The 23,055-nt window shown below is 35.7% G+C and overlaps 2 protein-coding genes and 1 long non-coding RNA gene across 12 annotated transcripts in view; 1 reads left to right on the top strand and 2 right to left on the bottom strand.

Annotated features, from left to right (window-relative positions):
• LOC127500464 (zinc-alpha-2-glycoprotein-like) overlaps positions 1-23,055 on the top strand; it is a 48,428-nt gene that overhangs the window by 7,300 nt on the left and 18,073 nt on the right. For 5 of the 10 annotated variants that reach the window (XM_051871552.1, XM_051871545.1, XM_051871547.1 and 2 more), the window contains one exon: positions 3,940-4,176. In XM_051871552.1, the coding sequence (XP_051727512.1) occupies positions 3,940-4,176 (237 nt within the window). Of the gene's footprint in view, positions 1-3,939; positions 4,177-6,861; positions 7,129-7,231; positions 7,511-7,706; positions 7,852-8,097; positions 8,166-9,777; positions 13,107-23,055 lie in introns of those variants that run through there. The other 5 variants (XR_007926347.1, XM_051871554.1, XM_051871553.1 and 2 more) reach the window with 5 other exon arrangements.
• Positions 7,254-23,055, bottom strand: part of LOC127500470 (uncharacterized) — a 94,882-nt gene continuing 79,080 nt past the window's right edge. The window contains exon 2 of the long non-coding RNA XR_007926348.1: positions 7,254-7,443. This is a non-coding gene — a long non-coding RNA (uncharacterized LOC127500470). The remainder of the gene's footprint in view (positions 7,444-23,055) is intronic.
• Positions 14,997-21,780, bottom strand: LOC127500469 (H-2 class I histocompatibility antigen, K-Q alpha chain-like). The gene is made up of 6 exons (XM_051871568.1): positions 21,546-21,780; positions 19,636-19,869; positions 19,286-19,552; positions 17,492-17,770; positions 17,193-17,324; positions 14,997-16,574 (listed from the first exon to the last, which is right to left on the bottom strand). Exons 1-6 carry the CDS (start codon positions 21,631-21,633, stop codon positions 16,558-16,560), a joined length of 1,017 nt encoding a protein of 338 aa, XP_051727528.1. The 5' UTR covers positions 21,634-21,780; the 3' UTR covers positions 14,997-16,557.

The raw sequence follows: 23,055 nt of genomic DNA, 5'->3' as shown, positions 1-23,055 counted from the left end.
TGATGTGCTTGTGTAGATAGATGCTTAGTGATTTTTTTTTTTTTTTTTTTTCGTTATCTCTGAGCGGCTTTGTCCCGAAATGTGCATATTGTTTTCAGAGAAACATGTAATTAACGAAAAACGAAGCCTCACATTGTTTCCAGTCACGTGAATGCTTCACTTTGCATGTCAGAATGTTTGAACTTAGACCACTACTATATGGAAGTTCAAGTTCTTTTACTAAACATTTTAAATAGGTAGACCTATATAAGCCTGTAGCCTATATTACATCATCATATATGTTCTGTCATATAAACAGTATAAAAACAATAAAATAACAGAACAATTTACTTGCCTCAAACAACTCAGTATGTAGGTATTATTAGTATTATTGTTTTTGTTGATCCATTTCATTTATTGCCAAAACTTTAATATGTGAATGATATTATCAGAAAACTGAACACATTTAGCGTGGTCAGGCTTTTATTTGTGCTTAATGAAAAAAAAAACAACGCGCTCTCAGGTTTATGGCTGCTGTAAATGTTACCTGCCACAAGATGGCACTGTTTTCGACACTCTTGATGCTTTGAAACCTTTCCCGAAATGGGGGGCGTGGCAAGATGGCGGCCAGGGTGGATGATCTCTTTTAAGTGCGGATGTCTTATGGTGCGTTCACACCAGACGCGAATGAAGCGTTAAGCGCGAGTGATTTACATGTTAAGTCAATGCGAAGACGCGAATAGACATCCTGTGGCACGAATGACACGGCGCGAATAGAGCGTTTCGGGCGTTTGAGAAAAAACAGACTGTTTTAACCATGTTTTTACTACGTCATAAGGTGCAATGACGTTGCTGCCTATGTGTGGTTCAGATACCCTCGGATTTCATCAAAAATATCTTAATTTGTGTTCTGAAGATGAACAAAGGTCTTACAGGTGCATTAGGAACGACATGAGGGTGAGTAATTAATGACAGAAATTTCATTTTTGGGTGAACTAACCCTTTAAATAACAACACTGAAATAAGAAGCTGCTGTTCATCTGTCAATCAGTTGGGAGCTATTTACACAGAACTGAAACCCGAGTCGCTGTCAGCGAAGAGGAAAAAACACAAAGCCTAGAGACGATTTTAAGTAGTTTTTTAAAGGTAGTTTTTTAAAGACTTTTTTTAAAAGTACTTAAAGGGATAGTTCACCCAAAAATGAAAATGTGATGTTTATCTGCTTACCCCCAGGGCATCCAAGATGTAGGTGACTTTGTTTCTTCAGTAGAACACAAATGATGATTATTTTTAAGTCCAAACGTTGCGGTCTGTCAGTCGTATAATGCTTGTCAATGGGAACTCCATCTATAAGAGTCAAAAAAACATGCACAGGCAAATCCAAATTGAACCCTGCGGCTCGTGACGACACATTGATGTCCTAAGACACGAAACGATCGGTTTGTGCGAGAGACCGAACAGTATTTATATCATTTTTTACCTCCAAAACACCACTATGTCCAACTGCCCTGCACATCCGTTTAGTAAGGTCAGAAAACGCGTTCTGATGACGGAAGTGATGTCTCGTGCTTTGCTTCAATGAGTGCGAGAGATCACTTCCGTTGTCAGAGCGCGATCAGACCTCACCAACTGGATGCTCAAGGCAGTTGGACATAGTGGTGTTTTAGAGGTAAAAAATTATATAAATACTGTTTGGTTTCTCGCACAAACCGATCGTTTCGTGTCTTAGGACATCAATGTGTCGTCACGAGCCGCAGGGTTTAATTTGGATTGTCTGTGCATTGTCTTTTGACTCTTACAGATGGAGTTCCCATTGACAAGCATTATACGACTGACAGACCGCAACGGTTGGAGTTAAAAATCATCATTTGTGTTCTACTGAAGAAGCAAAGTCACCTACATCTTGGATGCCCTGGGGGTAAGCAGATAAACATCAAATTTTCATTTTTGGGTGAACTATCCCTTTAAGTACTTAAAAACTTATTTTAAATTGAGTGCAGCGTTTTTAGAACGCATGTCATGCCCGAGACGCTGCAAAAAGTATGAACATGATCATGTTTACATTGAAAAACAATGGAATTTGGACTTGAACAATGGACTTTCTTTACATCTAGCATTTACATCTTGAGAATTTTCTCATGTTGTGTTTTGTTGGCTGTATGTATCAAAACCAGTTTTTTTGGAAACCTGCTGCTCCCACAGGTTACACATACCAATATACAGTCAATTAGTGAATGCCATCAGAGTTGTGAACTCATTTACTTACTTGTCTCTTTCACAGACTCATTTGGGCTTGTAATCGTGTCATTTCAAACTATTCTAACTCAAACTTTCAGGGAAAATGTTTTCAAATAAACACTGACAGAGTTGTCGGAAGCTTAATGGTGGTGATGTTGAAGTCATGTGACTGTAGTGTTTGTGTATTGTTGGTTGTGTTCATTTGTGAAAATTATCATGATGAACAAAATGTGTGAGGACCATAAATTGTATTTTATTTTCTGTAATTATCCAATAAGCCTATGGAAAAATCCTATTGGGTTGTAGTCGAGGGAACCGGTGTGATGTGAACTTCAAAATATTTCATCCCTGCCGCACTCCATTGTGACATCACACAGGGCCGGCCTGTGACATAGGCAGTTGCCTATAGGGCACAAAATGACTGGGGGGCGCTGCACGAAAGTTTTTTTTTTCCGGTGTTCTTGTGACCATAGTGCGCTCCTACACCCATATATTAAGCAAATACTGACAATTAACAATTTTAGTACTGATTGATCATCGAACTGATTAAAATAATGTTAGAATAAAATAAAATTGAGATTTGATTTAGATTAAGATTTGTCATGTTGTACTAATTTAAACACTTTTTGCATCATGACGTAATTATAATACATCATCATAATGCATTAATCATGCATGGCGCACGGAGTTAAAATAGCTTTGCCATTTATGTGCTCTGAAAGTATCATTTCTAAAAAATGAGTGAAAAGAAAATTATCAGGGGCACAAGGCAGGAAGCGACGCAAAGAAGAGGAGCAGAAAAAAGAGCAATAGAAGAAGAATCACAAAAAAAAAAAAAAAAAAAAAGAAATAGAAGAATCACAAGTTAATCACTGTATATTAGCCCATGATGTTTATGCAGTTTTTTGAAAAAGCCTTTTTAGAACATCTTAACTGGCAACACTGACACTGTGGAGCGTTTTTGCTTGAGTTAACTGCTTATTTAATTTGACTTTATTTTCTTTAAAATAAATGTAAGCTTCTGTAATGTTGCTTTAATTTCAGTTACATTACTGCTTGCTTTTAATTCACCAAAAAGTGCACTAAATGTCTTTTGAAAATGACTAGGACTATAATCTAGCATTCATGAATTAAAATAATTTAATTAGCATCTCAGTGGACTTGTTGTCATCAGCATGAGTAATGATGTTTCTCAGAATTTGTCATTTGATGCAGTTATTGATGACTTTGCTGCAAGGAAATCCAGGCATGTTCAGTTTTGAAACTGTTCTGTGATTCTGAAAATATAATAGTTTTTTGAACTCTTTTCTTAATTTGCACTTTAATTTTTTAATTTTTGTATCATTCTTCAGGTGACTGTAAGTTAAATTTGTTTATTTATTATCACAATTTATTCACTACATTATGTTAATACTTATGTTACATTATGTTATGATTCTGACTGGAATGTGTGATATGTTTTAATAACAAACATCTGACTTTTGAGATAAGAGTTTTCTACGTGCAACCCAAATGCTAGACTGATGCATAGATTTTATGACAACTGTCCAGAACATGTCAGTGTGAGAAAACAAAATCATATTCTTAGGCAATTAAGAAATTCCAGCCTTGCACTTTTTAAGATCCATAACATGTAACAGGGTGTATGGTCACCATACATGTCACTCTTCTGTTGTGTGTGTGTGTGTTTTCATTGTTGTCCATGTTTTATATCTTCCTCAGTGAAACACTTCCTCCACTACAAGTTTACAGTCCTGACTAAATCAAACACATTCCCAGAGTTCAGTGCTGTGATTGTTGCTGATGGAAGACGGATCAAACACTTCAGTAATGAAGAAAAAGTCTGGATTCTGACTGTAGATGACCGGACTGAACCTCCTAAAGATTCACCTGATTCTAGTAAATGGTTCATACGTCAGATCAGGACTCTGTCAAACTGCACAAACTCACAGTGTTCTGGTGAGAATAATGCTTTCTTTAACATTTAAGTCTTTTTAAGATCTTTTTGAAGACCTGCACAAATAATACCACAAACAAATACCATATGGTAGGTCAATGTCTATAGTAACATCCAAACCATAAAATGACTGTAAAAACAATTTAAAGAACATTAACTTAACTTAAATTCACGCAGACATCACGTCATCAACGCGTTTCATGCTATGCAGAGTTTATGTAGACAGACGTCAGTCACGGAGCACCACAAACATTCGATTCGAGGCTTGTCACAAACGATTTGTCCCAAAAAGTCCTCTATTGTGTGGGATTGTTACGTCCCCCTGGCATCTAGGAGATATGAAGACGTAACACAAGAAAAATTAACTATTAAAATGCTGTTAAAAGGAAGATACACTTCTGTATTAAGGAGATGTGATGTGTGCAATTAAGAAACAGGCAGAGACGAAAACTGAGTTTGTACTTGCTTTTAGTAAGAAAAATTCAATATAATAAAAAACCCAATAATACAATAAACAGTGAACCAAACATACATCCAAAACAAATAAGTACCTATTTACAAATTATATACAAACGTAAAGGATTACAATAACAATAACAAAGCGAAGGACAAGAGCGGTGCTGAAGAAAAGAAATCAATAAAACATAAACAGGTTAACTAAACCCCAACACAAATGCTAAGCTAAACAATAGAAAGCAAGAAAAATAACATCTTCAGTGTAGAACACCGCTAACTACACTGTCTAACAAACATAAATACATCAATTGGCACCCGCTCATAACCTAGTGTGTTTAAACAACTTTACATGTTGTGATGTGTAAGTCATGTGACGTACTAGCCTGGTCCCATCACTATGTATCGGAGAAGGACTTGAACAAACTCTGGTAAACCGAGAGTCGAGTCGCACCATAAACTCAATATCAGGAGTAAATCATGAGGACCAAATAACCAAATCAAAATAAAACTAAGCAAGGGCAAAACAAGAGCAAACGCAGGTGAGCAAACAAAAGGAAAGCCAGTGCTTCTCCCGCGCTCGTGTCACATCCGGGTCTTTATACGCGCCCACTAGCGTCTGATTAGTTCTCGGGATGGTGCGTGGACCTGATGACTGGCAGAAACGTCGTCCAATCACAGGACCTATAACGTGAGAGTGAAAGAGAGGGAGAATACGGGACATAACAGGGATCATTACGATTATTTAACTGCTCACGATAGAGATGGAGTGTCCCTGATCTCAAATCAAAACAAGTTTGATATTTACGACTCTTGATCGGGCTGCCTCTGACGTGATACCTGCGATAGCCAATGAGAGTGATCAAGCGTCATCTACCGGATGTTGTGTGCTTCTTTAGCTGTAACTTGGCAGCCACAAACATGCCACAAAAGAGTATTGAGAAGGAAGGTCACCCATATTCTTTTTCTTCTCTGTTTTGTTTTTCACTGTAAAGCAGAATGCATGGCAGGAGAGCCTGCTGACAGTGTTGATTGTCCTCTATTTGTTTTTATTCTCAAGTCACATTTGATCTCGCGAGTCTCTGTGAGATCTCGTGTCACTGTGAAATCATTCCTGCAATCGACAGGTCTCGCAGTCCGGTCAAATCATCTAGTGTGTGCATTCAGAGGATGATAATGCTAAAAATAGGCCAAAACTGTCTTTATGTATGTGGTCTCCCGCAGTTTTAAAATCGTTTAAGATTTGAAAATCAATGGGATCGCATGCTTTCAATGCTAGCAGGCTAACAATAGCATTTCCCAGATCACCTACTGCACCTTTAATAATATAACAACATTTGATATGAGGGGGTTGAACATTAATTTTATCCACAGTAATCAAAAGAGGTACACCCGACTTCTCTTTTCTTTTATTAATTATCATGTTATATTAAATTGCATATATTTATCTAGAGAGTTTAATAATATAATAATATATTTTTATAATGTAATTCATATTTTTACACTGAATCTCCAAGTTAATGTACACTGTAAAGATTGCTATGTATTTACAGGATTAAAGAGTATTATTTTTAAATATATTTCTGTAGTCAGAAATGTACTGTTTACTATGTTTTACGGTGAATTCACTTTATAAAGTTGTCTTTAACCACGACATTGTAAGAAATGAATTATTCACACTGTAATTGTTTTGAAGTCACCATAATGGTGATTAATGTTCGTATGCCTGCGATCTTGGACCTTATATATGAAGACTTCAGATGCAAAAGCCTCTAAGTGCCGTCTGAAATTTTCTTCTAAAATGAGCATTGTATCGTATGTTTATGTTCAGTTAATTCACTTTAATGGCAATGAAAATGACCTATTAATTGCCATTAAAGTGAAATTACTAAACCTAAACATACGAGCTGGATAAAAATGCTCATTTTAGAAGAAAATTTCAGACGGCACTTAGAGGCTTTTGCATCTGAAGTCTTCATATTCATATTCAAATTTCTGATTAAAATAATTTGTCAAAGTCAGAAGTTTGACAGATGAAACATTTGTTAAAATGATCACAAGCTAGAATATGAAATAAGCTAATTGGCAGATTTTAAGTTAGTTTAATTTAATTTATTCTTAGCATGTATATGAAGGATTTATTTTAGCATTATTTAAGCATGAAGATTTACCAATAACTTATTTCAAATTACCATAATTACCAGTTTGTCATGAGTGTTGTTCTGTGATTGTAGAGCTTCATGTTCTTCAGAGAATAATTGGCTGTGAACTGGAGAAACTTCCTGATGGAACAGTGAGTCTGACTGTCTTTGATGAATATGGATTTGATGGAGAGGATTTTATATCCTTTAATTATGACACTGTGCAGTGGATTGATAAAAACCCCAAAGCCAAAGAAACTAAAATGAAATGGGATCGTCACACAGAACGCAACCAGTACATCAAGTATTTCCTCAAGAACTGCATGAACTGGATCTCAGCGTTTAATAACATTAATAAGAGTAAGTTATGATAAGATTAGTGTGATTATCTCTTATCTTTATGTTAATTTTAATGTTAATGTCAAATGTTATGTTCATTTTACTATGCTTCCTTCTGCTCCAGGTTCTCCAGATGTTCGTGTCTCTGCGAGGAAATCTCCTGATGATCACAGTAATCTGGTTCTGACGTGTCTGGCCACTGGTTTCTACCCCAGAGATGTTCAGATGAACATTAGATTGAACAGAAACATCCTTGAGGATCAAACATCTTCTGGAATCAGACCAAATGATGATGAAACCTTTCAGATGAGAATCAGTGTGAAGATCAACAGAAACCTCAAAGGATCTTATGACTGTCTGCTCATTCACAGCAGTCTGAGAAAACCAGTTTCAGTAAAATGGGGTAAATATCATAAATTCAGTCACACACAGTATTTATAGCAGGAGAACATGATAATGTTGGAATGGATTAATGTTTCTCACCACAAACAAATACATTTAAAGTGTCTCAACTCATTTCAACAGTTCCTAATGTTGATTAAAAAACATTTATAATGATTTAAAAAAAAAAAAAATTTATTATATTTTTCATTCTGCAGATGGAAAATGTTCTGACTGTGAAACGGATCATACATGGATTGTTATAGCAGGAATAGCAGCAGCTCTAGTTCTCGCTGTGATTATTATTGTGATTGTGATTATGTCTGTAACTGTGAATGATTGCTGCATCTACGAAAAGGAAAAGTGAGTTATAAATATGCAACATTGTTGTAAATATCTTTGTTTTATTTTATTTTTTTTTAAATGCATGAACAAGGAATGGACAGTTTTAACAATATACACCATGTGTCAGTATAAATATGTAAACTTTTTGATGATAAGATTTGATTTTTTTTACATATACTAAACATGCAGTTCTATATTTACAAATGCAGGATATCTGTATGTTCTCAAGCTCAAGATTTATATAATCTGTTTTATCTTTTCTAGCTCAGAGGGAGACAGAGGAGAATAACATTATGATGAGAGATAAATCTAATAATCATCTTCACACACAGGTATCTACATCACATTTATTGTCTTTGTGCAGAGAATTATAATTCAGTCCAAAGCATCAAAAAGCAATAGTGTGATTTCTTGACCTGGAAAAATCATGGAAATTAAAATCTTAATTTTCTTCTTGGAAAACGTTTTTTATAATGAATCTATTTTTTGTTTTGTTTCTTATATCAAGGTCTAAAATATTTTATAGAGTAGAAATTGCAATTTGAAAAAATCCTCATAATCATGAATGACTAGAAAAGTTATTGGTAATAAAAAGCGTAAACCTTAAAAAACATTCAGTTATTGAACCAGGATTAATTATGGAATGTAATTATTTAAATTATTTTATTTTCCACTCTTAGTTTCTGTAAATAAAAAAAGTGCTTCAAATATTGCCTTTGAAAAGTGTTCAAAAAAGTCAAGAACTGCTGGTTTATGGACACTGATTAGAAATGAAATGTTTTTCATTTTCATTAATTTTGAAGAGGAACAGTACTTTGTTTTATTTTTTAATTTTTTTTACATTCAATGATTTACAATGTCTGTTTATTAGTCAGCTCTAATTTAATACTACTACTGCTGCTACTAATAATAATAATGTTTTGTTTATATAGGGCCTTTCAAGGACCTAATGACACTTTACATAATTTTGGCATATCACAAATAATAGAGATATACAAGCAATGAACTACAAATGGAGAGGCAATCAGACAGTAAAGCAATAACGAAAAAGAACAGAAAAAGGGAAACATCATTTAACAAAACATAGCTTGAATAAATACCTTTTCACGTCTGTCTTAAAGTTCTGGAGTGAGGTTACAACACAGGGGTTTGCGGGAAGCTTTTTCCAGAACTTACCAGACAGTAGACAGTTTGAAATTGGGTATTTAGCGAGTTGTGAGAACTAGATCTAAGAGTGTGAGCAGAAAAATATAGATGTATTAATTCTGCTAGATATGAGGGTGCTAAACCCTGACAGACCTTAAAAACTAAGACCAGCATTTTGAACTGAGTCCAATAATCAATAAGGATCCAGTGTGATTTCTGAAGGGTGGGACTGATGATGTGAGCTGATGTTTAAGAACATGGACAGCTGAATGTTGTATAGTTTAAGAGAACAAGTTACAGTAGTCCAGACGGGAGAGTATGAAGGCATGGAGAACAGTTTCAGCATCTTGAACAAAGGTCACATATGGACAATATTGTGAAGATGGAAAGAACAGTATTTAATAAGCTGACTGATATGCAGCTCAAAACATAATTTAGGATCAGATACTCCCATACACTGGCTGAAAGTCTAACCAAGACCCCATCATTATGAATGGAGATGTCGAGAAGATCCAAGGGGTTTAAGGTCCGACTAACATGATTTCAGTTTTAACAGCATTTATTTTTAAGATCTTTAAGGCAAGAAGTGATGGATGGAAAAACAGAATTGAGCAGCAACATAGATTTGTGTATCATCAGTGTGAATAAGAAAATTAAGACCATGACACTGAATGATCTGGACTAGAGGATCATGACAGTCCCTGTTTATTATGTTTCTTTGTGCTCAGTTGAAATATGAAATCAGACATTTGACAGATTATTGAAACATTGTAACAATATTATTCTCTGTTGTTTCAGGCAAATGGACATGTTGAATTAGGAAATGGCATATTATTGAAGTGAAACACCAGAGGGATTTAAATGCTTCTGGACACACTGACTACTGTGAAATGACACACTGAAATGGACACGTTTATTTCCAGGGATATCATGAGCTAAACAAAAATGAATTATGTTGTGGTGAATGTGAAGCTGCACTTTTGCATACCTGTTTGCTCCACTAGAAAAAATAATAATCCATGATAGCATTTCCATGACTTTTCAAATTAGAAAAAATTATATCTAGAGATTGATTACAGCAGTCAGAAGAAAGATGTAAAATTTACTGTCACTCTCTCAGTGCTTTTGGATTGCTGCTGCTGTCTGCACGTCACCTCAGCTAATTCCAGCCCCTGAACTTGGTATTTCTGCCATGTTTGTGCTTTTTTTCAGGATTATTTCAGACAATTATCAAATAATATGGCTTGTTGTGCGGTTAATGGTCGAGACAGATGTGCGTCTGTGTACATGTGCACACTTGCGGAAGATAAACAGAACACGTTGTTAGATCGTCTTGGCATCGGCTAAAAGTTTTGTCCGTCAGATTTACTACAATGACAACGGCTGGAGAATATGTCTCTCAAGACATCACAAACTCCGACAGCACTGCTTGGATATTATAACTAAAACTGCTGCATTATTTTGGACTTTGAACACGGGCTCATTTGTTTGAGTCCAACAATCGTATACAGTTTTACAACATAAACAGTGCTCAGATTGCATAATTTCCTGAAGAATGATGATGGAGAACAGATCATTCGGAAGAAATGTGATGCAAACAATGGACAATATATCAATATTTCATGGATTTAATGCTGTTGTGGACAAAAAGAGCTGTTTTTCAGTGGATGCTCATGGACATTTTACCCAAGTGCAACGGATTGGATTCATCTCGTGATTGCTATTTCATTACAAAGGTATGAAGTCCCGTTTTGATTTTGCGCATTGTCATTTGCAATGACTTTAGGCTCTAGAAACTGTTCTTCAGAAACATACGGGTGACGTCACAGACATTACATCCATATTATTTTACAGTCTATGGACATATCAGACGGGAGAGAGTCGTGGACTTGCAATTAAAAATTGGCGTCTAGTGGCATCTTTCTGCGGATAAAACAACATTCCTTCTGATGTTCATTCATGTTTATTTGGTGCTATAGTAGGAAAAGATGATCGATTCACATGCTGCTTGAACTGAGGTGCTAGTCAGGGCCGTAACCACCATTGAGGCCCCCGAGGTCCGGACCTCGCTATTTATCGAAGTTGTATATAATAAAGGTTGTGAAATAATTGCCTAATATTAACTCTACTTTTGTGCTGCATGGATATATTGCACAAAGCCAAGATTACCAACCTTCTCATCTGACCTGTCAGTGGTCAAACACCGCTCATTAGTGTCAAAATGTTTGAGATGACCAGTCAAATCAAAGTAGGCGGGCTTTATGTTCACATCAATCTGATGTTATACAGTCATTGACTGTTTCCCTGTTTTCCTTTGTACTCTATCCTGCTCTGTGTTCACAAATTGCAAATCTCTCTGTCACACACACACATACACACACACACTTTGAACATAGTGGCTATAATTTAAGATAAATTGCTTATAAAGTAAAAAGGATTCTTTACTTTTGGTTATCCAAAACGGAAAATGCAAACAAAGTAGAAACTATATGTATAGAATCAATATCTATAGAAATCTATAGGTGTACCAAATGATTCATTGATTAACCATTAAGATCATTTGGATTAAATAACAGACACGTATTAAACTAAATGAGAAGAGATGCAAATGAAAAGTTTGATAGTAACAGCATTTGTTTATCCCGAGGTTCACCGTAGTCAACCGGATCCGGGCCGTATCCAGGTGAGACCAAGGACCTGCACCTTGACACGACCACAACGCAGCCCTGACGTATCAGCAGAGATTGAGTCAACTAGATCATCCACTGTGAGGGCCTCATCGACACGACAGCCATGACACAGTTCCTCAACAACCGTCCATATCGCCGTGATCCTCAATACGATCCTCAATTGGATGGAACTGGAATAAATACTTTTAATGTTGCGATCCTATTGGACTTATGATAGCTACCTGAATCGTAACAAAGCACTGTTGGCCAGAGGAGAACTGGCCCTCCGACTAAGCCTGGTTTCTCCCAAGGTTTTTTTCTCCATTTAAACACCTATTTGCCACTTGTCTGCCACCTGATGTCACCTGATGGAGTTTGGGTTCCTTGCCGCTGTCGCCTCTGGCTTGCTTAGTTGGGGACACTTGACTTGACATTTGATATTCAACAGTGCTTTTGATCTGCCTGCATTGACACTATTCTTTAAGAGCTGCTGTGCAGCCAAACAATGTACCAGTTATCAATGTAAAGCTGCTTTGACACAATCTACATTGTAAAAAGCGCTATATAAATAAAGGTGACTTGACTTGACTAGACATTATGAAAAGCAGTTACTGTGAATGAAACATTTATAAAGATGAATCACTCTTTTTGTGTAGTGAAAATGACTTTGGGATTTTGTGTATTGTACTAACACAACTGAAATGTTTCAAAAAAGTGCACATTTGATGATCTATTATGATATTAGTACTAAGAGTTTTTAAAATTTACCAGTTGCTTGTGAAAATTGCACCAAAGCAATTAAAAAAACTGTAGTGTTTTCAGTGACATCCAACATGTACATATCTGTTCACATCTCAGAAAATGTGTTCTGGGGTTTCATAACCCTTTAAAGAGCCACAAAACGGTATTTATTGTTTAGATTTTTTTAAAAATGATCAAACTTGAAAGCGGACTTTGTTTATATTAAAAGTTTGTTTGCACCTTTGGCTTTTTGCTTCTGGCGACTGCATTTAGGCTTCAAAATTCATAAAAGTTGTGTTCATCTCTGAAAATTATCTTGATGGACAAAATGTGTTACTGTTATTAAATTTTGTTGATCACAGAGCTTGTTTTTGGTTCTGACGTTTTTGGTTGTGACGTGTCTGGCCACTGGTTTCTACTCCAGAGATGTTCAGATGAACATTAGAAGAAACGAAAACACTCTTAAGGATCAAACATCTTCTGGAATCAGACCACATACTGACGGATCTTTCCAGAGGAGTTCCAGATGAAATGGGTTTTATGACTGTCAGCTCATTGACAGCAGTCTGACTCTATCATGACCGCTTTTAACACTGTATGGTAAATATCACCATAAATCTTGTTGTGATTATGATTTGAATATCTATTATGCACTAACACTGCCTCTACAATTATAACGTGAAGATTGAATAAAAATCACTATCTGTGGAAAGAGGAGTAGTGTTGATGTTTTAATGTAATTAAAGGGGTCATGAAATGTATTTTCAGATGTTCATATTATGTTTCTGGAGTTTAGCTTATGAAGTTAGCATGCATTTAAAGTCCAAACACTTCAATACAAGATATGTAGAAACCAGCATGTTGAGCGTAAATAAGAAAAGAGTCCAACAAACATAACCAATCTCTGTCACATCATTAAAAATAAACTTCAGCCTTGCATTTCTGATAGTTTGATCTTTTGGAAGGATATTCTGGAGTCTGAGAAGGACAGAAAACTGGGCAGTTAGCTTTGAGGCGTGAAACTTGCAGTATGTTTTTATTGTAGAGTAACCTCTAAATATCAAGGACATTTTGATTTTCCATTTCATGAGCCAATAATGTAGTTTCATTATAGTAATTATATGAACAATTAAGGTTACAATCTATTCAAAGTTTAAAATATGATGCATTATTATGTTTTTCTTCATCCTGCAGATGGAAGATATTCTGACAGTGAAACAAAATGTCCTGTTCTAGCAGGAATAGCAGTAGTTGTACTTCTCACTGTGATTGGTTACTGCATCTACCATTAGAAAAGGTCACATGGTGAGTAATAAATATTCAACACAATCATTATTGCTCTAATTCTCTTGTTTAAATATCTTTTTTAAAGATTTTAAAAATGTATGAACAGTTCGACAGTATGTGAAGGTACAGAAATATGTGAATATGGTGAAATAATAGTGAGATTTCTGATTATTTTCATTATTTGAATTTCATTTGACAACAAAATAAGATTATCCATAATATTTATCGAACAAATGTGAAGTGTGGCATCATTGCACTGCATAAACATATTTACAAGAACATGATATTTATGTCGAGATGAAGTTTTTATTGTGTATCTGCTGTATCTTTCCTAGGTCTGAAGTCATCGTGATTATGTTGGAGTGATTGAGCAGGTCCACAGATCCAGTGAGTGAGAGTTTCATGAAACATTTCAAAGGATCAAGATCATACGGTGGTCTGATCGAAGGAGCACATTTGAACTCCTTCAAGTGAACTGTATTAGTGAACTAATGTAGGGAATAGTGAATGAGGGTATAGTGGGCAAATTCGGATTCAGCCTTGTAATTTCAACATGGTGTGAACGCACCTTTATATCGTTTCTTCTGGGTTGTGTTGAGCGCAGTGCTGCCCCTCACTGGTTGATTGGGGATATTACACTTTCGTTTTCGTTCCTGAGGAAAAGTCTAGCCGTAAAAATGATTTAAATGAGTTGTTAACAGTATTATCTTTTTTAAAAACTCTCTTAAGCACAGTTAGTTTGAGTGTGAGTTTATAGTATGAGAGCATAAACTGTGAACATACAACAAATCATTCTCGAAACAGCACAATCTATCAGTAAATTAATAAACAAAATCCCATAAAATCGAGTACCTGTGATTTACGGGCCATAAAGTCTTCTAAAGCCATTTGATAAATTTAAGTGCAGAACAGACTGAAATTTAATTTAATATTCACTGAAAATGTTTGAGAACAGCAGATGTTTGGCATCAATCATAAAATGGTAATTATGGTATTATGAGGTGGTTTAAACAAATGTACACAATGGTTATACAAGCTTTTCATTTAAAAATGTCCTTTTGTCTTTTATAAATATTGTTTTCAGATCCCTGCACTTGTATATTTTGGTGTGCTGAATTATAGATCTCTCCAACTCTTTAAACGTGTTTCTGTCTCTAAAATAAACACTGTCACTTTTGTTCACACCTTTACAGATGGATGTACATCTAATGTAGTCACTCACAATGTGATTAAATCTGATATTCAAACAATGTAAAACATAATTCCATAAACATCTCACATTATCTGTCAAAAAAAAAAAGAAAGAAAGACAAAAAGGGGGAGTGTTCCCAAAAGTTTTTTTGTCATGTGTCATAAAAACTTAAATGTTCCTCTGCCATGATACATGTCAAAATACACAATTTCCTGACAACATATATTCATTTCTGGACTCTAACTGCATTAAAGAAATTTGTATTGTTGATCAAAAATATTGGTCTGTCTCTCTCTCTCTCTCTCACACACACACACACACACACACTAAAAACATGAATAAGTCTATAAACATGAATAAGTTCTGAGCAGCTCATAAGAAGCATTCAGTAGACACTTTTATCCAAAATGGCTTAAAATTTAGGAATACAACAAGCAATTAATCTTAAGGAGGCAATAAATAGAAGTGCAAACAATACAGAAAGCTCTGAAACACTGTCTAATAGTACAAGAGCACATGAGATTCATCACTGTATGAACTGAAAGGACCTGGAGAGAAGGCCACTTATCAGAAGCAATGACAAAAGCTAAAAATCAAATTTTAATATAAAATAAATACTTGTATGTTAACAAGAAGTCATTGTTAGTTAACACTTTAACAGTCATGTTTGGTGAAAACAGTTCATTTAAGAACATGAAAATACAGTATAAGAACAAAATACAATACAACGGTTATTACATCTCCTTTTCCTCTTTTTTGCGATGACACTTTCTACAGTTATTAACACTGCATCTAAACTCCAATAAGCACCAATTTTTTGTAAAAGACTTACATGGTACAATGAAAACTTGTTCACTGGTTAACATTAAGCTCCTTTACTAGTAAACAGTCTAACATTACATTTCATGTCATTTTTACAGTAAAATACTATTAAATGTGTGTTTGGAAGTAAAAAAGATCAAATGATCTTATAATTTATATTGAAAAGCTGAACTCCCTGCGTGGCACTTTTGATGGCTTTTTTATTTTAATAATTGTTTCTTATTTCTTTTTTTAAATGATGTACATTAGAGTTTGTATTACATCTTAGGTTGTTGGATGTTTATTGCATTATTATTTTAGTGTTTTGTATTTGTGTGTATGACACAATAAATACAAAACAACATCTACACCTTCTACATATTATTAATTAAAGTCTACACCTTGTAAATATTAGTGTTTAATTCAGTTTGCAGAAAAGCTGCTTGTGATGAACATTTTTAAATTTAAAATGAGTTTTAAATAGTGCAACTTACAGCTTGTTGGAAATCACAGCTGCCAGATCTTTTCTGTAAAAACAAGAGGGTTTTCTGTGCTTTGGCTGAATTGAGCGACAGTAAATTTGACATCTTTCTCTCTTCTGACGGCTGTAATCAATCTCTAGATTTTTTTCCTAATTTAGAAAGTCATTAAATGCAATCGTGGATTATTATTTTGGCTACTGGAGCAAAAGGGAATGCATTGTTGTCATATTTGCTGTAGTCTCACGCTCACCACTACAGAAATATTTTTTTTAGCTTATGAGAACCTTGTGTAAAAACAGTAAATTCATGATTTTAGTGCAAAATACTTGAAGTTCAGTGTGAATTCTGCAGCAGTCAGCGTGTCCAGAAGCATTAAAACCCCTGACGCTTCACTGCGTTTCCTAATTCACCGTTTCCCTTTACCTGAAACAACAACAGAGAACAATATGGTTACACACATTACAAATATTACATGTTCTTGATCCTGTAAATGTTTCAAGAAACTGTCAAATGTGGAAAGTTTGAAGCTTCACATTTTAGCTGATCATAAGAAACATAATAAACAGGGACAGGCATGATTAATTATTCTGATTAAAGTAGAGGCGACCCATAAACAGACATTAGAAACAGCTGAAGGGAAAAAATTATTTTTTTTCTTCAGAATGAAAGAAAATGAAAAACATTTAATTTCTAATTAGAGCCCATAAGCCAGCAGTTCTCAATCTTTCTGAACACTTATCAAAAACAATATTTGAAGCACTTTTTAAATTTATAGAAACTAAGAGTGGCAATATGTTAAATAATCAAATAAACTATTTAACTGAACTGTAATTTTAATTTCCTTGATTTTTCCAGGTCTAAAAATCACACTTTTCAATTGTCATCATCAAAATTTCCACTAGTTCACATATTTCTACTGTATATATGGTCTAAACTGCCCATCTTTGCCTATACATTTTAAAAATGTCTTTTAAACAATGATATTACAACAATACAACAACAAGACATTTAAAGCAACAGTGATGCATATTCATAACTCACCATTTGACCATCTCCTTTTGTAGATGAAGTAACCAATCACAATCTCAGCGAGAACTGCAACTAGAAATACAGCTGCTGCTCCTGCTCCAACACGCCATAGAGATTCTGTTTCACAGTCGATACATGATCCATCTGCAGAACGAAAATAAAAATAGATATAAAAACATTTAGAAAGATTTTTTTATTTAATAAATGTTTAGTTGAGGCAGTATCATGTTCTCTTTGCTACAACTTTATGTGTGACTGAATTTATGGTTTTATATTTTATATTTATATAAGGCACTAGAATTTATATTTACCCCATTTTACTGAAACTGGTTCAGTCAGACTGCTGTGAATGACCAGACAGTCATAAAATCCTTTGAGGTTTCTGTCGATCTTCACACTGATTCTCATCTGAAAGGTTTCATCATTATTTGGTCTGATTCCAGAAGATGTTTGATCCTCAAGTTTAGTTCTGTTCAATCTAATGTTCATCTGAACATCTCTGGGGTAGAAACCAGTGGCCAGACACGTCAGAACCAGATTACTGTGATCATCAGGAGATTTCCTCACAGAGACATGAACATCTGGAGAACCTGGAGCAGAAAATAATAAAATAATAATGCAAATAAACATTTACAAAGAATTTGGTTTATATATATATATATATATATATATATATTAATACATACACACACACACCAATCAGGCATAACATTATGTCCACCTTCCATCGAGTCATGGACTCCACTAGACCCCTGAAGGTGTGCTGTGGTATCTGCACCAAGATGTTAGCAGCAGATCCTTTAAGTCCTGTAAGTTGAGAGGTGGAGCCTCCATGGATCGGACTTGTTTGTTCAGCACATCCCACAGATGCTCGATTGGATTGAGATCTGGGGAATTTGGAGGCCAAGTCAACACCTCAAACTTGTTGTTGTGCTCCTCAAACCATTCCTGAACCATTTTTGCTTTGTGGCAGGAGCATTATCCTGCTGAAAGAGGCCACAGCCACCAGGGAATACCGTTTCCATGAAAGGGTGTACATGGTCTGCAACAATGCTTAGGTAGTTGGTACGTGTCAAAGTAACATCCACATGGATGGCAGGACCCAAGGTTTCCCAGCAGAACATTGCCCAAAGCATCACACTGGCTTGCCTTCTTCCCATAGTGCATCCTGGTGCCATGTGTTTCCCAGGTAAGCGACGTACATGCACCCGGACATCCACGTGATGTAAAAGAAAACGTGATTCATCAGACCAGGCCACCTTCTTCCATTGCTCCGTGGTCCAGTTCTGATGCTCACATGTCCACTGTTGGCTCTTTCGGCGGTGGACAGGGGTCAGCATGGACACCCTGACTGGTCTGTGTCTACGCAGCTCCATACGCAACAAACTGATGCACTGTGTATTCTGACACCTTTCTATCAGAACCAGCATTAACTTTTTGAGCAGTTTAAGCTACAGTAGCTCGTCTGTTGGATCGGACCACATGGGCCAGCCTTCGCTCCCCACGTGCATCAATGAGCCTCGGCCGCCCATGACCCTGTCGCCGGTTCACCACTGTTCCTTCCTTGGAGCACTTTTGATAGATACTGACCACTGCAGACCGGGAACACCCCACAAGAGCTGCAGTTTTGGAGATGCTCTGACCCAGTCGTCTAGCCATCACAATTTGGTTCTTGTCAAACTCACTCAAATCCTTACGCTTGCCCATTTTTTCTGCTTCTAACACATCAACTCTGAGGACAAAATTTATATATCCACCCACTAACAGGTGCCGTGATGAAGAGATAATCAGTGTTATTCACTTCACCTGTCAGTGCTCATAATGTTATGCCTGATATGAATACAACCTTGAAATATTTTCCTATATTTTCATAATTTAGACTAAATTAATTGTCTTATAATGTGAAGGGCTGCTGATGTTTCACTTACAGATACAAATCTTTAAAGTCTAAATAAAGATATTTCAACATTTCTGAATGAGTCCTTAATGGTTTTAGATTTTCAACTCATCAGTATTTATTTTTCACTAAATGATGATCTGCTGAACTTATGTCACGCTCACACACAGAGACAGGAGTATATTAAAGTGATCTGATCAGAACTTACTCTGTTTTGTGTTATTAAATGTTGAGATCCAGTTCATGCAGCTCTTGAAGAAATACTTGATGTACTGGTTTCGTTCTGTTTGACGATCCCATTTCTTTTTGGTTTCTTTGGCTTTTGGGTTTTTATCAATCCACTGCATAGTTTTATATTTAAAGGATATAAAATCCTCTCCATCAAATCCATATTCATCAAAGACAGTCAGATTCACTGTTCCATCAGGAAGTTTCTCCAGTTCACAGCCAATTATTCTCTGAAGAACATGAAGCTCTACAATCACAGAACAACACTCATGACAAACTTACAGTAAATATAATATCTGATAATGAATAAGAGTAAATCATGAATCTCACCAGAACACTGTGAGTTTGTGCAGTTTGACAGAGTCCTGATCTGATGAATGAACCAGTCTCTAGAATCAGGTGGATCTGGAGGTTCAGTCCAGTCATCTTCAGTCAGAATCCAGACTCTTTCTTCATCACTGAAGTGTTTGATCTGTCTGTCATCAGCAACAACCTCAGCACTGAACTCTGGGAATGTGTCTGCTTTAGTCAGGACTGTAAACTTGTAGTGGAGGAAATGTTTCTCTGAGGAACATATGAAACACACACAACACATGAAACACTTCAAGTATCCAGTCAAGGAATACATTATACCAGTGATCAGATGTTTTAAAGTCATGTAATCATGAAATCAACATGGACACGAGGCCACTAATAGCAAACCACAATCACCCAATCAATTCCCCACGGACAAAATCACACCCCGCCCTACATTTGTCCTTGTTCACTACCGTTCAAATTTGGGGTCAGTAAGGGTTTTTTAATTTTTTTATTTTTTTATTCAAGGATCAAAAGTGACAGTAAAGACATTTATAATGTTGCGAAAGCTTTATATTTCAGATAAATGCTGTTCTTTTCAACTTTCTATTCATCAAATAATCCTGTTTTCAATATTGATAATAATCATAAATGTTTCTTGAGCATCAAATCATATTAGAATGATTTCTGAAGGATCATGTGACACTGATTACACTTTACTATATATTCAAATAAAAAAGTTATTTTAAATTGTAAAAATATTTTACAATATTACTGTTTTTGCTGTATTTTGGATCAAATAAATGAAGCCTTGGTGAGCAGAAGAGACTTATTTTTAAAAATCTTACCGTCCAAAAACTTTTGACCGATAGTCTATCCCCATCTCTTTTGCATGTTGAAATTGCACTGATAATAATAATAATAATAATAAAAACGTTCTCAGTGTCGAGGTGCACATTCATGTTCAGTACTAATGGAATGGTCCACTAATCCATGATGGTCATATCCTGAATACAGAACACATGTGTGACAACCAAAGTAGCCTACTTACCATACTTTAAACAACATTAAAAAAAAAAAAATCATGTTACAAAGATAACAGTTCTGTTGTTGTTCGTAAATACCAGTAGTGAGTGACGCTGGTTGAACAATGAGGACGTTGATGTCGCCGGAAATAGTGTCAGTGTCACAATGTGTAATGAGCCAGTGCCCTTTACCAGTGCCAAACATGCACACAATATACTGATTCACGAGCTCGGGGGGTGGGGGGAGGTATTGGGGTAATAGTAATATGTGACCCTGGACCACAAAACCAGTCATAAGTCGCACGTATAGCCAACGTTGTAGCAATAGCCAACAATACATTGTATGGGTCAAAATTATCGATTTTTCTTTTATGCCAAAAATTATTAGGATATTAAGTAATTATCATGTTTCATGAAGACACACGCTTCAGATTTCCTACCATAAATATACATAAAATTTATAAGTGGATATGCATCGCTAAGGACTTCATTTAGACAACTTTAAAGGCGATTTTCTCAATTTTTTTTTTTTTTTTTTTGTTGCACCCTCAGATTCCAGATTTTCAAACAGTTTCTCAGCCTAATATTGTCATATCCTACCAAACCATACATCAATGGAGCTTATTTATCCAGCTTTTAGGATTATGTATAAATCTCATTTAAAAAAAGACCCTTATTACTGGTTTTGTGGTCCAGGGTCACATATAGCCAGTAATATAGTAATAGAACATACATAATCATATATAGAGAGCCAGGAATAAAAATATGCCTCAAGAAACTGCCGATCGTTCACATCTGGCGTAAAGTCACAACTTAACCAGTTAAATCACCTGTTGCAAACTCAAAAGATTAAATAGTTGATAAATTTGTAGATAGCTAACAGCAAGCTTCAGAAAAACAAATGAACTCTGTTCTTACCTTGAAGCGCATCGCTTAGACAAGAATGAAAAATAAGCCGAAACATCACTATAAAGAAAATGTTTTTAAACGAGAGCGTGTGAAACATGTTTGCTATTTATATTTTACACACGCTCTCTGGGTGTGCATGGCGCAGGTAAAAGTGTGCATCTCTTTCTAATTGAAAAGACAGGCAGGATGAGAGGAGCAGCGCACTATGTTCCGCCGAGTTTTGACTGCAGTCTGCCTTAATGCGTGCACGCGCATGACGTCATTTGGCATCGGCGCAGCCCCATGGTGGAGCCACATGAGTTTAAAATGTTTGTGTTACTCTTTCATTTTCATTTAATTTTATTTATTTTAGGTAGTTATTACATCCTTATGTGGATAAACATTGTTTGTTAAATGTTTTAAGAACATAATGAATTCTAGATGTCAAACTTATTAATAGGCACAGCCGAGAAATACTGCACATAGCTACAAATTAAAAAGTTAAATTCCCCCTGTGGTGAAAATCAAGTTTTTAAGGTTGTTTATATGTCTAAGTGGTGTTTTTGATATTCTTTAAGACAAACCACATGCAAATTCATAAGTCAACACCATTGCTGAGTATTTTCAAAGTCCCTTTAAGACAAGTCATTTCACTTGGCGGCCATCTTTGAAACGCCTCTCGGGCATCCTGGGCATCATGCAGCTCCTATCTCTTTGAATGGGGAAACATCAAATTCTCCAAAGCTGTTTGCCAAGCTTTCGATTAAATTTCATATTTGAAATCACCAATGAAATCTGACAATAACTGTCTCATAATTTTTTTTTCCGAACGCTCAAATCATGACAAAAAAAAAACAGTATTTAGGCTGGATCAAGCTAATGCGCATGCGCAGACCTAAATGCGCGTCTCTTGTGCCTCATTTCGGAGGCGCGCGTCTGACTGTTTCTATAGAAACCGATGCTTCTAATGGCCGCTGCAGTGACGCGATGACTTTACAGGTCGGCGATTGGCTCTTATTTTGAAGGCGGGACTTATTCCGCCATATTGAGCGTTACACTTTCTCCCATTCAAAACAATACGAGTGACATGTCTTGTGTTATTCTATAGTCTTTGGTATTTTCTGTTTATACTACAGTGATCTAAAGACAGTTTTAAAGCCGCGATTTGAAATGGATGGTGTCTGTGACGTCATAAACTACCTTGTAACCAATCACGTCAACTTGCCGGCGGATTTTAGCATATTATTAACAGCGAACTAGCAGAGGCGTCTTGAGAGAATACATTCTAGTATATTTTTCTGTTGATATGAAAAATCGATTTAGCAATATAGTGGGTGTATGATGTATATTACGATGTTATGACGAACTATATACCTTTCTCCATGACGTTCTGAGTTGTTCAAAGCATTTCGAAGGATAGTGATTGTTAGAAGGCAGCTGTTTGACTCTGAGATGGCGAACGGGAACATGGTTTGTGGAACATTAGCAACACATTATTAGCTGTTTGATAGAGCAAAAGGCTAATCATATTAATTACCAT

The sequence above is a fragment of the Ctenopharyngodon idella genome, chromosome 19 (genome assembly GCF_019924925.1).
Source record: "Ctenopharyngodon idella isolate HZGC_01 chromosome 19, HZGC01, whole genome shotgun sequence".
Taxonomy (NCBI): Eukaryota; Metazoa; Chordata; class Actinopteri; order Cypriniformes; family Xenocyprididae; genus Ctenopharyngodon; species Ctenopharyngodon idella.
Note: the sequence above shows the minus strand (reverse complement) of the source record. Positions and strands in the feature narration are given on the sequence as shown.

What these genes read in the sequence shown, in the direction of transcription:
- LOC127500469 (XM_051871568.1), bottom strand. Translation starts at nt 21,633, where the DNA reads ATGTTTCACACGCTCTCGTTTAAAAACATTTTCTTTATAGTGATGTTT. An exon ending in TCTAAGCGATGCGCTTCAAG is followed by an intron (nt 19,870 to 21,545) that starts GTAAGAACAGAG and finishes TATGTTCCTCAG; the next exon opens with AGAAACATTTCCTCCACTAC. An exon ending in ACCAGTTTCAGTAAAATGGG is followed by an intron (nt 17,325 to 17,491) that starts GTAAATATAAAT and finishes TTCGTTCTGCAG; the next exon opens with ATGGATCATGTATCGACTGT.